The sequence below is a fragment of the Erythrolamprus reginae genome, chromosome 6, assembly GCF_031021105.1.
Source record: "Erythrolamprus reginae isolate rEryReg1 chromosome 6, rEryReg1.hap1, whole genome shotgun sequence".
Lineage (NCBI taxonomy): Eukaryota > Metazoa > Chordata > Lepidosauria > Squamata > Dipsadidae > Erythrolamprus > Erythrolamprus reginae.
The window spans coordinates 53,565,480-53,579,871 of record NC_091955.1 but is presented as its reverse complement, the minus strand read 5'-3'; the positions used below and the strand labels follow the sequence as shown (position 1 = coordinate 53,579,871).

At 40.6% G+C, this 14,392-nt stretch overlaps 1 protein-coding gene across 2 annotated transcripts in view; it reads left to right on the top strand.

Moving 5' to 3' along the window:
- SLC6A15 (solute carrier family 6 member 15) overlaps positions 1-14,105 on the top strand; it is a 48,563-nt gene extending 34,458 nt beyond the window's left edge. For both annotated transcript variants that reach the window (XM_070755772.1, XM_070755773.1), the window contains exons 7-12: positions 341-582; positions 695-884; positions 2,115-2,307; positions 8,781-8,940; positions 9,704-9,866; positions 12,668-14,105. In XM_070755772.1, coding sequence (XP_070611873.1) covers positions 341-582; positions 695-884; positions 2,115-2,307; positions 8,781-8,940; positions 9,704-9,866; positions 12,668-13,039 — 1,320 coding nt within the window. In that variant the 3' untranslated portion in view covers positions 13,040-14,105. The remainder of the gene's footprint in view (positions 1-340; positions 583-694; positions 885-2,114; positions 2,308-8,780; positions 8,941-9,703; positions 9,867-12,667) is intronic.
- The last annotated feature ends 287 nt before the right edge of the window (positions 14,106-14,392 follow it).

Genomic DNA, 14,392 nt, shown 5'->3' with positions numbered 1-14,392 from the left:
GGAGCTGCAGATGCGCCTGTGTTTTGGCATGCGCAGAAGCAAATTTTTTTTACCGAAACATGGGTGCACCTGCGGCTCCGTGCACAATTTTGCTACCTCCACAGGTACAGAAGCGCAAATTAGCATTCCTGCTCGTAGCCCATCGCTGGTTGCAGTTCACCTGTCTTAAAACTGCTGAGGTTTACAAATATTGATCTAGTGACCATTATTAAATTGGGCTGAACTGTGTGTTACCCCTGGAAAGTGATATTTAGAATGTTTCCTGATTATTTGTTGCCTCTCTGCTTAATAGAAATGCTGCATTTTGTAGTTGACTTATATTGTATCTGATTTCAAACAGCTTGAAATAATGCTGGAGCCTAAGGTGTGGAGAGAAGCTGCTACTCAGGTGTTCTTTGCCTTAGGACTTGGATTTGGTGGAGTCATTGCCTTTTCAAGCTACAACAAGAGAGACAACAACTGCCATTTCGATGCTGTTCTGGTGTCCTTCATCAATTTTTTCACTTCTGTGCTGGCAACTTTAGTGGTGTTTGCTGTTCTGGGCTTCAAAGCAAACATCATAAATGAGAAATGCATTGTCCAGTATGAATATTTATTTATCATCAATTTTTATAGAATATTTCACTTGGGAATTTCCAACCTTATTCTTTTGGGTGATTGTGTGCCTTTGCATTTTTGTGTGTTTGTTTTGTAGAAATTCTCAACAAATTATCAGCCTTCTAAATAGTGGAAATCTCAGCAAGGCCATCATACCTCATCATATTAATTTATCAAGTATTACAGCAGAGGATTATAATCTGGTTTATGATATCATTCAGAAGGTTAAAGAAGAAGAATTTCCTCTGGGTTTGAAACCATGTCAAATTGAAGATGAACTTAATAAGGTTAGAGTGATAATTCAGTCCATGACACAAAGTTTACAAATGGCGGGTTGTTTTAATAAACCTCTAGTCTTTGAGAATTTTCACTTCCAATGAATGTACTAAATCAGAACTTTGCCTCAAGTTTCCTTGTCTATGTTTTATCCATTTACATCCGTATCCACTTCATAATTGGAACAGTTTACTGCTGATGTTAAGGAATACATAAAATCCATAGCAGGTACATTAATTTTTCAATGCAGTAAGCCACTAGTGCAGACGAACCTATGGCACGCAAGCCATGGGTGTCATGCGGAGCCATATCTAAGGGCACGTGAGACATTTTAGCCCAAGTATGGCCAGCTGATTTTTGGCTGTTTTTGCTCTCCTCGGGCTTCAAGAAAGCCTCCTGAAGCCTAGGACGGCAAAAAATGGTCCAACAGGCCAACTGGAAGTTTGTTTCTGAACTTCCGGTTGGGCCTTTTTTTGCTATCCCCAGAGTGCAGGAAAGCCAGCGAAAAACAGTTGAACAGGCCTACTGGAAGTCTAGAGGCTTCAGCAGTGAGACCTGAGGGCATGTGCAGTGTGGCAGTGTGGGAGTTGTGCACATACATAGGTGAGAGGGCATTGCATTATGGCTGTGGGTACGCACACTCACCTTTTTGGCACTCAAGCAAAAAAAGGTTCGCCGTTACTGCATTAGTGGCTTATAATTATTTATTTGTTTATTTTTTTTAAACTAAAATTTAAACGTATACATTAAAACATAAATGAAATCAAACAAACTGGAAGGGATGTGGGGAGGGTGGGGTTGGAGTGGGGGTGGTGGCATCTATGGTTACTTGATCAACCACCTCCACTGTACTGTTCCCCATTGGGGCCCCAAGCCAATTGGCAGAATCACGTCTTTAGGTCCTTAGAAAAGGAGGATCCTTCTGGAGCATTGGTTCCAGAAGGCAAGGCCAACAGTAGAGAAGGCCCTCCCCCTGGACCGTGCCAGCCAAAGTAATAGGTTCAATAGGGCCCGCAACATGCTTCCACTCCCAGTGTGAGCAGGATGAATCATTATATCAGGCTGATGGCAATAATGAACAAAGAAATCCCTTCGAATGAAACAATGATGAGGCAATCATCTGACTCTAAGCAGTAGCATCCATCCCTGGTTCTCTTCAGCAAGAGTGTTCCAATGCCTCTGCTTTCTTTTCAAACTTTTTCTTCTTGACCAGTTTTAATCACTGAGTTTCTCCTTGACAGGCTGTTCAGGGAACTGGTTTAGCTTTCATTGCCTTCACAGAAGCCATGACACACTTCCCTGCTTCTCCTTTCTGGTCCGTGATGTTTTTCCTGATGCTAATAAATCTAGGGCTTGGCAGCATGTTTGGAACAATTGAAGGGATCACGACACCTATAGTTGATACCTTCAAAGTGAGAAAAGAAATTGTGACTGGTGAGTTGGCATACCTTTCTTTCTTTATATTTGATGTTACCTACAAGAAAATAGCTTCTACAAAGTAGCCTCCTAATCTGCTTTTATAGTAATGGAATGCTTTCTACCAGTAGGGAAAAAAGTGCTTTTGTTCTTCTTTGAAGCCCCTACTATCACAGGACTGTTCAGAGCAGATTAAGAGCATGTGCCAGTTACTTCAGGGCAGTGATAGAATTGCCTCCCTTTGAGGATAGACATGATTCTGTCAACAGAAGATCACATGGGTTTTATTAGAGGTGTGCAAAGCATTTCAAGTTCAACATTTTCAATAGGCTGTTCTGGTCTCAAAGGAAGTGCTCATACCCTTTTCTGACCTTACTAGCAAGGTCAGAACAGTAATAAAACACTTCCTATGGGGATGGAATAGCCCATCTCAAATATGGAACAGCTGTTTGAAGACAAAAGGGGAATTTTAGAGAGCCAAATTATTCAAATGGGAATCATTTAACATAATTTTTAGGTTCTATTAATCCTTGTTCTGAATACAGTGGTACCTCGGTACTCGAACGCTTTGGTTCTCGTACATTTCGGATAACGAACAAAATTTTCGGCAAAAATTTGCTTCGGGATCTGAACAAAAATTCGGATACCGAACAGCCACAGAAAATTTTGTTCATTATCCGAAATGTTACCGCCGGAGGCTGCTGCAATCCCAGCAGCTTCAGGGGGCTGAGGAGCTCTATAAGAGCTCCAAGCTGCAGGAAGGGTGGGGGCAGCTGCAATCCTGGCAGCTTTGGGGGGCTCCTTTCCTCACTGCTTCTCTTATTACCTGTAAGCAGCTGCAAAAACTTTCTCTTTCCCGGTGGCGGCAACGGCGGTGGCTTCCCTTCGAGTAACAACAGCGCCGGGAATGTCACGTGATGAAGGGAAGCTGCCGGAGCCATCTCAGCAGTTGCCGCCACTCCAGCAGCTTCCCTTCATTACGTGACGTTCCCGGCACTTTTGCTCCTCGAAGGGAAGCCGCCGCCGTTGCCGCCACCAGGAAGGAGAAAGTTTTTGCAGCTGCTTACAGGTAATAATACGAAGCATTGAGGAAAGAAGCCCCCCAAAGCTGCCGGGATTGCAGCCGCTCCCACCCTTCCTGCAGCTTGGAGTACCGAATTTATTTATCCCATAGGAAATAAAGGAAATAGATTTAATTGGTTCCCAGCGAGTTAACAGGGGCTGGGAACCAATTAAATCCATTTCCATTATTTCCTATGGGATAAATAAATTCGGTACTCAACCAAATCGGTTCTCGACCCCACTTCTGGAACGAATTGTGGTCGAGAACCAAGGCACCACTGTATTTAGACCAGGGGTAGACGCTAAATTGGGTTTGCTGCTGCGGCTTGTGAGTGCTAGTGGGGCCAGTGTGATTTTGTTTCTGCAGCTGTGTAAGTAGCAAAATCATTTACGGGGCTGCAGGTGCGCCTGTGTTTCGGCATGCGTGGAAGTAAAAAAAAACCCTCACTGAAACATGGGCGCACCTGTGGCTCCGTGCACGGTTTTGCTACTTACACAGGTGCAGAAGCAAAATTGTGCTGTACTCACGAGCCCTGGTGATGAGCCCAATTTAGCATTCTGGCTAGCAGCCCACTCCTGATTTAGACCTGCTTGATTGTTACCAGGGCTGGCAATGGAATTAGTGTAAAATCAACGTTTCTTTGTGCATGCATATGAGCATACCTTTTAATAAGGGCTCACTCCTGGTGACTGCCTAGTAAAGTCCCCAAAGTTTTCTTTACAATAGGGGTCTCCAACCTTGGCAACTTTAAGCCTGGAGGGCTTCAACTCCCAGAATTCCCCAGCCAGCTTGGTGACCCCAGCTCTGCAAGGTCGTTTCAGAAGTTTTTTTGCCATTGTCGTCTTCTTAGGGCTGAGAGAGAATGACTCAAGTCACCCAACTGACTTTGTGAGCTGAACGGAAACTTTTAAAGTGTCACAGATTCTTTTCAGGATAAAAGAGTTACCTATCGGATACTATGAACCCACTTTTGAAGATAGCTTATCACACAATCCTATGATCTTTCTTTTAAAACAGAATTTTGTCTTTTTTTGCTTCACACATCTTATGCAAATTTCTCTCTCTTTTTTAACATTACTACTCTTCCATTGAAATTTTAAATATTAGAACAGGTTTTTCTAAGTATTTAGGACAAATGTAGGTATCCTTTTGGGTGGATAGTTTATTTATTTATTTATTGGATTTGTATGCTGTCCCTGTCCAAGGACTTGGGGCGGCTCACAACATAGCAAACAATATACAGTGGTACCTCATCATACGAACTGAATTGGTTCCAGGAGGAGGTTCGTAAGGTGAAAAGTTCATAAGATGAAACAATGTTTCCCATAGGAATCAATGTAAAAGCAAATAATGCGTGCAAATCCTTCAGGAAAATCCCAAACTTTAGAAGGGAGGTGAACAGAGGGCAGGGAGGAGCAGCTAAAGGGGGCGGGTGGAAGAAGCAAGGCTAGGCGAAAGGGTGAGTGGGAAGGAAGAAAGGCAAGGGGGGTGCCCCTCCCTTTTCTTCAAAAGACACTGTTTCAGTGCCTTTGCAAGCACATTGTTCTCTGCGGAGAGGGGCGGCATACAAATCTAAATAAATAAAATAAATAAATAAAATCTTTCCTCCAAGCTGCCCCTCCCTTTTCTTTCTTAAAAAGACACCATTTCAGTGCCTTTGCAAGCACGTTGTTCTCTGCAAAATCTTTCCTCCAAGCTGCCCCTCCCTTTTCTTTCTTAAAAAGACACCGTTTCAGTGCCTTTGCAAGCATGTTGTTCTCTGCAAAATCTTTCCTACTCCAAGCAGCCCCTCCCTTTTCTTTCTTCAAAAAAGGGGGGAAAAAGAAACCCCTTCATCCCAGCAGCAACTGCTTGGGTTCTTAAGGTGAAAATAGTTCGGAAGAAGAGGCAAAAAAATCTTAAACACCGGGTTCGTATCTTGAAAAGTTCGTTAGAAGAGGCATTTGTAAGATGAGATACCACTGTACAATGTACAAATCTAAAAATCCAATTAATTTTGCTAGAAAAACTTTAAACTCTACTAACATTTAAAATCATTCATTCCCATTCCCATTGCAAAACATACTACATTTGTTGGCCAGGGGGCAAGCATCTAATGCCCCCAAGCCTGGCGGCACAGATAAGTCTTTAAGCTTTTACAGAAGGCAAGGAGGGTGGGGGCAGTTCGAGTCTCTGGGGGGAGCTGATTCCAGAGGGCTAGGGCCCCCACAGAGAAGGCTCTTCCCCTAGGTCCCACCAAACGACATTGTCTAGTTGATGGGACCTGGAGAAGGCCGACTCTGTGCGACCTCACTGGTCACTGGGATTCATGAGGCAGAGGGTGGATAGTTACATTTGTGATGTTGAATGCTTGTTATAAGTGCTCTAAAAAAATTGGTACTCTAGGAAATTTCTTAATTAAAATATAATTGTCATCACAGATAGAAACAGGGAAAAAAAATCCTTTTCTCCCGAGCAAATAAACATAGCCCCTATGATGACGCATAGTTATATGTTCTAAGAAAACTTATGGAGATCATAAGTATTATTTTCAATTAAAATAATTCTACATACTATCTGATTAGGTTGAAGGTGTTTTAGGCATAATAATGTCTAAATTATATTACTGTTGTTTATTGGTTTCCTCTCTGTGTTTGTACTGAGATAAACACTCAGAGCAGATAACAAAGTTTATAAATAAATACAGGTAGTCCTCAACTTATGACAACAATTGAGCTCCACATTTCTGCTGCTAACCAAGACAGATATTAAGTGACTTTTGCTTCCTTTTACTACCTTCTCGCCACAGTTGTTAAATAAATCACTGCAATTGATTCATGGTTATAAGTGTTGTTAAGTGAATCTGGCTTCTCCATCGATTTTGCTTGTCAGAAGTTTGCAAAAGGTGATCACATGACCCTGGGACAGTGCAACCATCATAAATATGAATCAGTTGCCAAGTGGCTGAATTTTGATCACATGACCACTGGGATGCTGGAATAGTTGCATGGGCCAAATGGTCATAAATCATTTTTTTTCAGTGCCGTTGTAACTTCGAATGGTCACTAAATGAATTGTAAGTTGAGAACTGCCTATATTAAAAGTTCAACATAGATTAACTGATTATCAATAAATGGTTCAAAAAACCCCATTCGATAGTTAAAATCTGGAAACAACATAAACATAAACATAAACATAAACATAAACATAAACATAAACATAAACATAAACATAAACATAAACATAAACATAAACATAAACATAAACATAAACATAAACATAAACATAAACATAAACATAAACATAAACATAAACATAAACATAAACATAAACATAAACATAAACATAAACATAAACATAAACATAAACATTATAAATATACATCTTTACAGTCTTTTTAAATATCAAGGTGGAGGCCAATCACAATTTCTAATGGGTTATTTTACATAACTTGGGAACATTTTCAAAAGACCCTGTCCTGAATGTTGGAAAACTGCAGAACGTTTCCAATTGGAATGGCACAAAAGTGTTCATTAGGGCCGTTCAGCTCCTTGTGTTTGCCAGATTTAAAGTTTTCATCTTTCTGTATCCCTTTGCATATTTTCAGAATTGTTTCATATTTGGTGTATACTTCTGTAAATTACTTATTTTAATTTAATTAATTTAACTTTCAAGCCGCCCAATTCCTTGCGGACTCTGGGCGGCCTACAGCCATAAATAATATAATACAATACAAATATTTATTTATTTAAATAACAATAGGAATAAATACAACAACATTAAAAACAGTTAAAATCTAATAATAAAAGTCAGTAATAACAGTAAAAACATATTTATTAGATTTGTATGCCGCCCCTCTCCGAGGACATACATACCTACTTGCAATCATCCTAATTCCAGCCCTGCCGGAAAAGCCAGGTCTTAACGGCTTTCTGGAAGACCAGTAGGGTGGAGATAATGTGAATCTCTGGAGGCAGTTGGTTCCAAAGAGTCATAGCCACCACAGAGAAGGCTCTTCCCTGAGGTCCTGCCAACCAACATTGTTTGGTGGATGGGACCTGGAGAAGGCCAACTCTGTGGGCCCTTACTGGCCACAGCGAGGGGTATGAGAGAGGAGGCGGTCTCATAAATAAGCAATAATAAATAAATAAAACAGTAATAATATAAAGCAGTTAAAAAGAACCCCAAAATACAACATTCATTCAACAAACAGTCATATCTCTTGGGCCGGGCTAGTTGTTCAGGAGCATACAGGCCTGCTGGCAGAGCCATGTTTTCACAGCCTTTTGGAAGGCCAGGAGGGTGAGGGCAATATGAGTCTCTAGGGGTAGTTGATTCCACAGAGCTGGAGCTGCCACAGAGAAGGCCCTCCCACGTGGCCCGGCCAATAGGCAGTGCTTGGTCGACAGGACCTGAAGAAGGCTGACCCTGTAGGTTCTTGTTGGTCACTAGGAGTTATGTGGCAGAAGATAGTCCATAAATATTCTGGTCCAATGCCAGGTATTTGGATGTATTTGCCTAATACATGTTATATGACGAGCTGCTTCCCTAACATAATACGATAATGAAAACAATTTCCACTAATGTAGGCATTAGAGAATTACATCACAATATTTGACTAAGTGTGATTAAAGAAAAGTTGAAATTTGTTTTAAACCAAATATATCTATACCTGTTTCTATATATCATATTCACAGGAACGTAAGAACCATCTTATACTAAGTCAAATCATTGGTCTGCCTATCCCTGTATTGCTGATTCTGACTTGCAGCAATTTATTTATTTATTTATTTATCTATTTATTTGTTCGTTTGTTCATTCATTCATTCATTCATTCATTTATTCATTCATTCAATTTTTATGCCGCCCTTCTCCTTAGACTCAGGGAGGCTTACAACATGTTAGCAATAGCACTTTTTAACAGAGCCAGCATATTGGCCACACAATCCAGGTCCTCATTTTACCCATCTTGGAAAGATGGAAGGCTGAGTCAACCTTGAGATTTGAACCGCTGACCTACAGATCTACAGTCAGCTGTAGTGGCCTGCAGTACAGCACTCTATCTGCTGTGCCACCCTGGCTCTTCTATTGTCCAGGGTTTGAACAGAACTTTTTTCTGGTCATACCCTCCCATGCCAAGGATTAAATCTTGTATGACTTCTATCTGGAAAGTATGAAACCACTCTCCAAATATTCTACATAATAATAGAATCTTCCCAGTCCTTTTTAAATTTCTAACACTGGGAGTTTGTAAGTAACTAGGTAGGAAAAAAGTTATTCCTAGATTTACCACATATTTCTAGATAAAGAGTAGAGGATAAACAAAACAAAAAAAAGGAAAAAGAAAAATAGCCAAGGTGTAGTTTCATCCCAGAAAGAAACAATGGCAATAATACCAAAGGGATTAATGGATATACAACCACTACTCTTTTTTTCTGTTTTCTTTTAGTTGCTTGCTGTCTTCTAGCATTCTGCATTGGTCTCATATTTGTGCAACGGTCTGGTAATTACTTTGTAACAATGTTTGATGACTACTCTGCTACACTGCCTCTACTTATTGTGGTCAGTTTGGAGAATATTGCAATGAGTTATGTTTATGGAATAGACAAGTAAGTGCACATATTGTATTCTTTAACATACAACTCTGCTAATAATTCTCAAGGTTGCAATTTTATTGTTCTAAAGGGCAGTGTTGTCCTGCTCTGTAAGAGTGAGTGGAAGGTGGCAGGAAAATGAAAAAAATAAAGAACTTATTTTCTTCCCTCCAAGGATCATTGTCCTTGGTAGGCACTAATACCACAGGAGTAAACTGTTTGCAGTACCAAAATTGCATAGATTTATTGAAACAAATGTTGTATACAGTTGTCCCTCTAATATGTTAGCCAGTTCTAGTTATATTGGAGGTAGTTATATTTTTCACCATCGTCAGGCTCCAGGAGACTTTCCTGAACCCTGGAAGCAACAAAAAACAGGCTAATGGCCAGTCAGAAATTTGTTTCTGAACTTCCAGTTGGCCTGTTGGGCTGTTTTTTGCCATCCCCAGGGTTCAGGGGGCTTTTCTGAAGCCTGGGGAGAGTGAAAATAGCCAAAAAGAAGCCCGTGTTGGAGCTGACATAGGCAATGCCTTACGTGCCTTCAGATATGGTTCCTTGTGCCACCTGTGGCACGTGTGCCATAGGTTAGCCATTACTGGTGTAGGTCATTGTTAATAGTTTTTAATTTTTTAATTAACTAGAATATTTTGCTTTACTTCATATGTTTAGTCCTTCATATACAGTATATCGGGGTGACAGCTCTCAATTCATTGGAAACTAGAATTATGGGAAAGACTGCAATAGCCTTTAAATTCAGAACATTTCTCCTGTTTTTCAGATTTATGGAAGATTTAAAAGACATGCTTGGCTTTTCACCAAATCAGTTCTATTATTATACATGGAAATATATTTCCCCTATCATTTTATTATCTTTGCTGGTAGCAAGTATTGTCCAGATGGTATTAAGCCCCCCTAGTTACAGTGCATGGATTGAAGACAAGGTGAGTGAGCCTAAAAGTCAGGGGGAGAGAGAGCATGGAGCAATATATATATAAAATTACAAGGCAAAGGTTGCAAGTTCAAATCCCAGTGAGAGTATGGCTACCTGATGAGGCCAGAACAAGGCCAGAATTGATCTAGCCTAGCCTCCCTTAATTTTCAAATTCAGCAAAATCATGTGACACACACACACAGGCACACACACACACACACACACATGAGTATATTTTATAATAAGCATATAGATGAGTGTTATGCCGGGCTATTGGCAATTAGCCCCCAGTGAGTTTGGAATAAGTTTCAAACACACATAATCAAAAAGGAAATAAAGCAAGTTTATAAACGTTCTTGAAACACAAGCTCCAAGAGGAGTCAGATTACTCTCACCCGAAAGTATGCAAGCAGAAGCATGCCAAAACAAAGGAATAGATAAGACAGCTGTAAATCCACACAGCTACACATGCCAAAAGTCTTCAAAAGTTCTTTAACCATGAACTATCCAAAGTTCACTAGAAGTCTTTGAATACTACGAGCTCTCCAGGCTGTAACAATCTTCTTTCAGAAGTCTCTCTTTCCCAAATGGATAAACACACACAGCCCACACTTCCCAATGCCTGTATTTATCACAAACTCATTAACATAATTACCCCTTGAACAGGTGTGCTCACTTATCTTCTGAGATGCCTGAGCAGCTGTTCTCTTCTTGCCACAAGCTTGTGCATACCGGCATCCACAAGTGGGTCCTCCTCCGATTCTGATGACTCACAAATTAGAGCACTGACTGGTCGGCTGGCTGCACCCATCTCCCTGTCTGTTTCCTCTCCCCCACTGTCTGCCCCTGATTGTGAGCCAGATTCACTGTCCGATTCCGCTGGCAACAAAACAGGTTTCTGATAAACCAAGGATTCCCATAAATCAACATCAAAATTCCTCGCTGCAGGAGCTGGCCCAGAGCAAACCACAACAGATGAGAAGCAATTTAAAGATACAATGTATGTCTCAAAAGTCCATATTGAACAACTTATAATACCCAACAGACTATGAGAGAACATGTTTTCTCACTGAAAATTAGCATTGTGACCTAAAAGTTCCTAAGATTCTCCCGTGGGCAGCAGGGGAAGGTATAAATTGTAAATGATGATGAAGATGATGATGACAATGATGATAATTCTTTTAGTAAATATCTTAGTAAAATAAATTGGATGGGGCACAGAGATGCTATAGTGCAGGGGTCCCCAGTCCTTGGCCTGTTAGGAACCAAGCTGCACAGCTACGAGGCCTACTGTGAATTGCACATGTGAGGGGTCTAGGTGGCACTCTTCTCCTATTCCCCTAGTCTTCTGGAAAAATTGTTTTTTACAAAACAAGTCCCTGGTGCCAAAGGAGTTGGAAACTGCTGCTATAGTCTCAATAGACAGAACTTCCCCGTATATGATTAAAACAATAGCCAAAAACATTGCCTGTTATTTAGTCTTAGGATACTTAGTTACTGCATGCATATATTTCAGGATTTCTCAGTTTAAAATTCTTAGAAAAGGGACCATGTGGTAGCTTTGAACAAAAACAAAAAAAGTATTTAAACTGTATTTTAGCACTATTATCAGCTTTGGGAGTCACAGTATGATTGGATTCCACTTTTTATAGTTTGGACTTTTTCACCTGAACCAGTAGTGATGTCACAATGATGTTATGGAATCGGTTCAGTTGGTGCCGCCATCTTTTAGAAAAAATGGGGGGGGCGGTTGGATTTTTTTTTCTGAACATGCACAGAAGCTGAGTTCCCGGCACTGCGCATGCATCGCCATCTTGTTTTTGCTGTTTTTTAAAAAAATTGGCACTGCGCATGCACGCGCGCACCCTTGAGGCATGGCCACGTGGTTCAGGAGGAAGCGAATTGGCAGCAAGGTAAGTTAGAACCCACCCCTGTCTTCTTACTTTATGCAATAAGGTATGCAATTCTAGTTGACCCCATGTTTAAGCCATGATGAGAAAACTCTAGCCAGTAGCATCAGGTTAACCTATGAGGCATTTTCACTCACCTGTAGTGTTGGGCGAACCGAACCTGCAAAGTTTGGATTCGTGCCAAACTTTGCAGTGTTTGGCATACCAAACCCGAATCTGAATTTTTTAAAATGTTTGGGCAAAGTTCGGGTTCAGCTGAACACTGCAAAATGCCGCCACCCGGGAGGCGAGTGCAAGCAAAAGGAGGTGGGAAATCCCATGAAGAGATTCTGGGGGCGGGGATTTGACATCACGGAGACTACTTCCTGGCCGGCTGAAACAGGGAGGAAGGAGTCTCTGTGACGTCAAAACCCCACCCCCGGAATCCCTTTGTGGGATTTCCCACCACCTTTTGCTTGCAGCACTGCTGCAGCATCCTTTTGTGTAAAAATAAAAGGAAGCAAAAGGAGGTGGGGAATTCCCTAGCTCCTTGTTTATTTTTACAGAAAAGGAGGCTGCAGCGGCTTGCTGCAAGCAAAAGTTCGGGTTCGGCGAACTCACCCGAACTTCACGGCAAAGTTCGGGTGAGTTCACCGAACCCGAACTTCGTTGGGTTCACCCAACACTACTCACCTGTAAATGAATCTAGTTAAAATCCTCCCCAGTTTCAAAGCTTTGGCCCATGTGCCATATGGCCATATAACAGTCATAATTTGGGCTTCACCACCACACCTTTTCCATCCTAAGAAGTCAAAGGGCATCATGTTGTTTCCCAGGATTGGTAATTGAAGAAATAGGGCAATGTTAAGTTTTGGCTTATCATGGAAACCTGTGCTAATGATACTTCTCTTGGACCATGCAGGCAAGCAAGGAGTTGCAGAACTATCCAACATGGGGCATGATTATTTGCATCTCTCTAATTGCTCTGGCAATGCTCCCCGTCCCTGTTGTCTACTTGGTTCGCCGCTGCAATCTTATTGATGACACTTCAGGTAGTTTGGCAGCTGTTTCCTATAAAAGAGGGCACATTATCAAGGAACCAGTGAATCTCGAGGGAGACGATGCCAGCCTGATCCATGGAAAGAGTCCAAGTGAGGAGGCCTTTCCAACCTTTGGCAAAAACATTTACCGAAAACAGTCTGGCTCTCCAGCAGTGGACACCGCCCCCAACGGTCGTTATGGTATTGGCTACATAATGGCAAACATGTCAGATATGCCGGAGTCTGACTTGTAGCTGCTAAGCAGTATTGATGTCTCTGCTTCTATTAAGCGACTGAACATTTGTTCTCTTAAGAGAAGTGATCTGCTTCTCTTACTAGAGTGCAATCTCAGGTGCCCCATGACTGCATTCTACAAAATATCATGACATGTGGTACAGAAAGCTTGAAAAAATTCCCTTTGGCTTGATTTTCTGGTTTCCATTTGTATTGAAGGGAATACACGTAACTATAAATTAGTGATGGCCTAGCTTTGTCAAAAAAATGCCAATTTTTAAAATGAAATTATTTTTGCATTTAATTTGAAATTTTTCTATCTTTAAAGTACAGGTGTTACCTCAGTTTGTAGCAATTTTTTAAGTGAATTCATATTTCTCTACTGCTGTAATTGGAAAGTCCTCCTTTGTTCCCGCAATTTAAGTCCCTTTCTGTGTATTGGAAAAATTAGTTCCAAAGAATTCACCAAGCCTGTATTTACTGCACTTATTTGTACATATGTTTTGTAGATACCCTATACTTTTTTTTAAGCTATCACAGTTGCTTAGGCTACTTGCTGAGTTTTAAGAAAAGGAAACAACATTTACCCTGCAGATTATTTTCTTACACGTAATAGCTGTATAGAGTAGTAGTATTAGACTACCAAGTATGATTATGCTGGAAACACAGAATTCCTCAGCCTCTGGGGAACTGCATATGATGTGGCTGTATTTTACATACTGTATTTGGTTTTTCAGTGTGAAAATGATATAAGCATGAGTCGCTCTGAGACTCTTACAAAACTGTGCAGATTCTGCATTTTTCTAAGCTGTGTGCCTAAGACAAATAAACAAAAAAAACCTTCTTCCTAATATTTATTGTGGTTACAAGATTACATACATTATATTTATATACAATATACTTGTAAATGTACATATGTATAGTAATAATGTATGTAACTGCTTCAAACCTTGAAGCAAGATGGCTTTTAAAGAAAATGTTTTGCTTCTGTTTTCATGCAAAGAGGAAATCTCCTTAACCCAGTCAATAATCATCAAGAACTGTATGCCATTACATTTAAACGAAGAATAAAAGAGTGGAAAATGATTGTTTTGTATTTTCTGTAAGGTTGTTACATGTGTGTATCTCAAAAAAAAAATCATAGAAATAGTTAAATACCTTGAATAAATTTGGCCTCTGTTTCAAAGCCATGCATTCTCACATTGCCCCATAAGAAAGACAATCCCTCCTATGCTCTTCAGCTAGCATCACTAACTGTGTAATTATAATCTATCAGATCTTGAAGTTTCCATGTTGGGTAAAGTTAATATAACCAGTTTCTGTAGAGTAATAGGAATGACATTCTTCTTACTCATTTAATATTACCAGCTCAT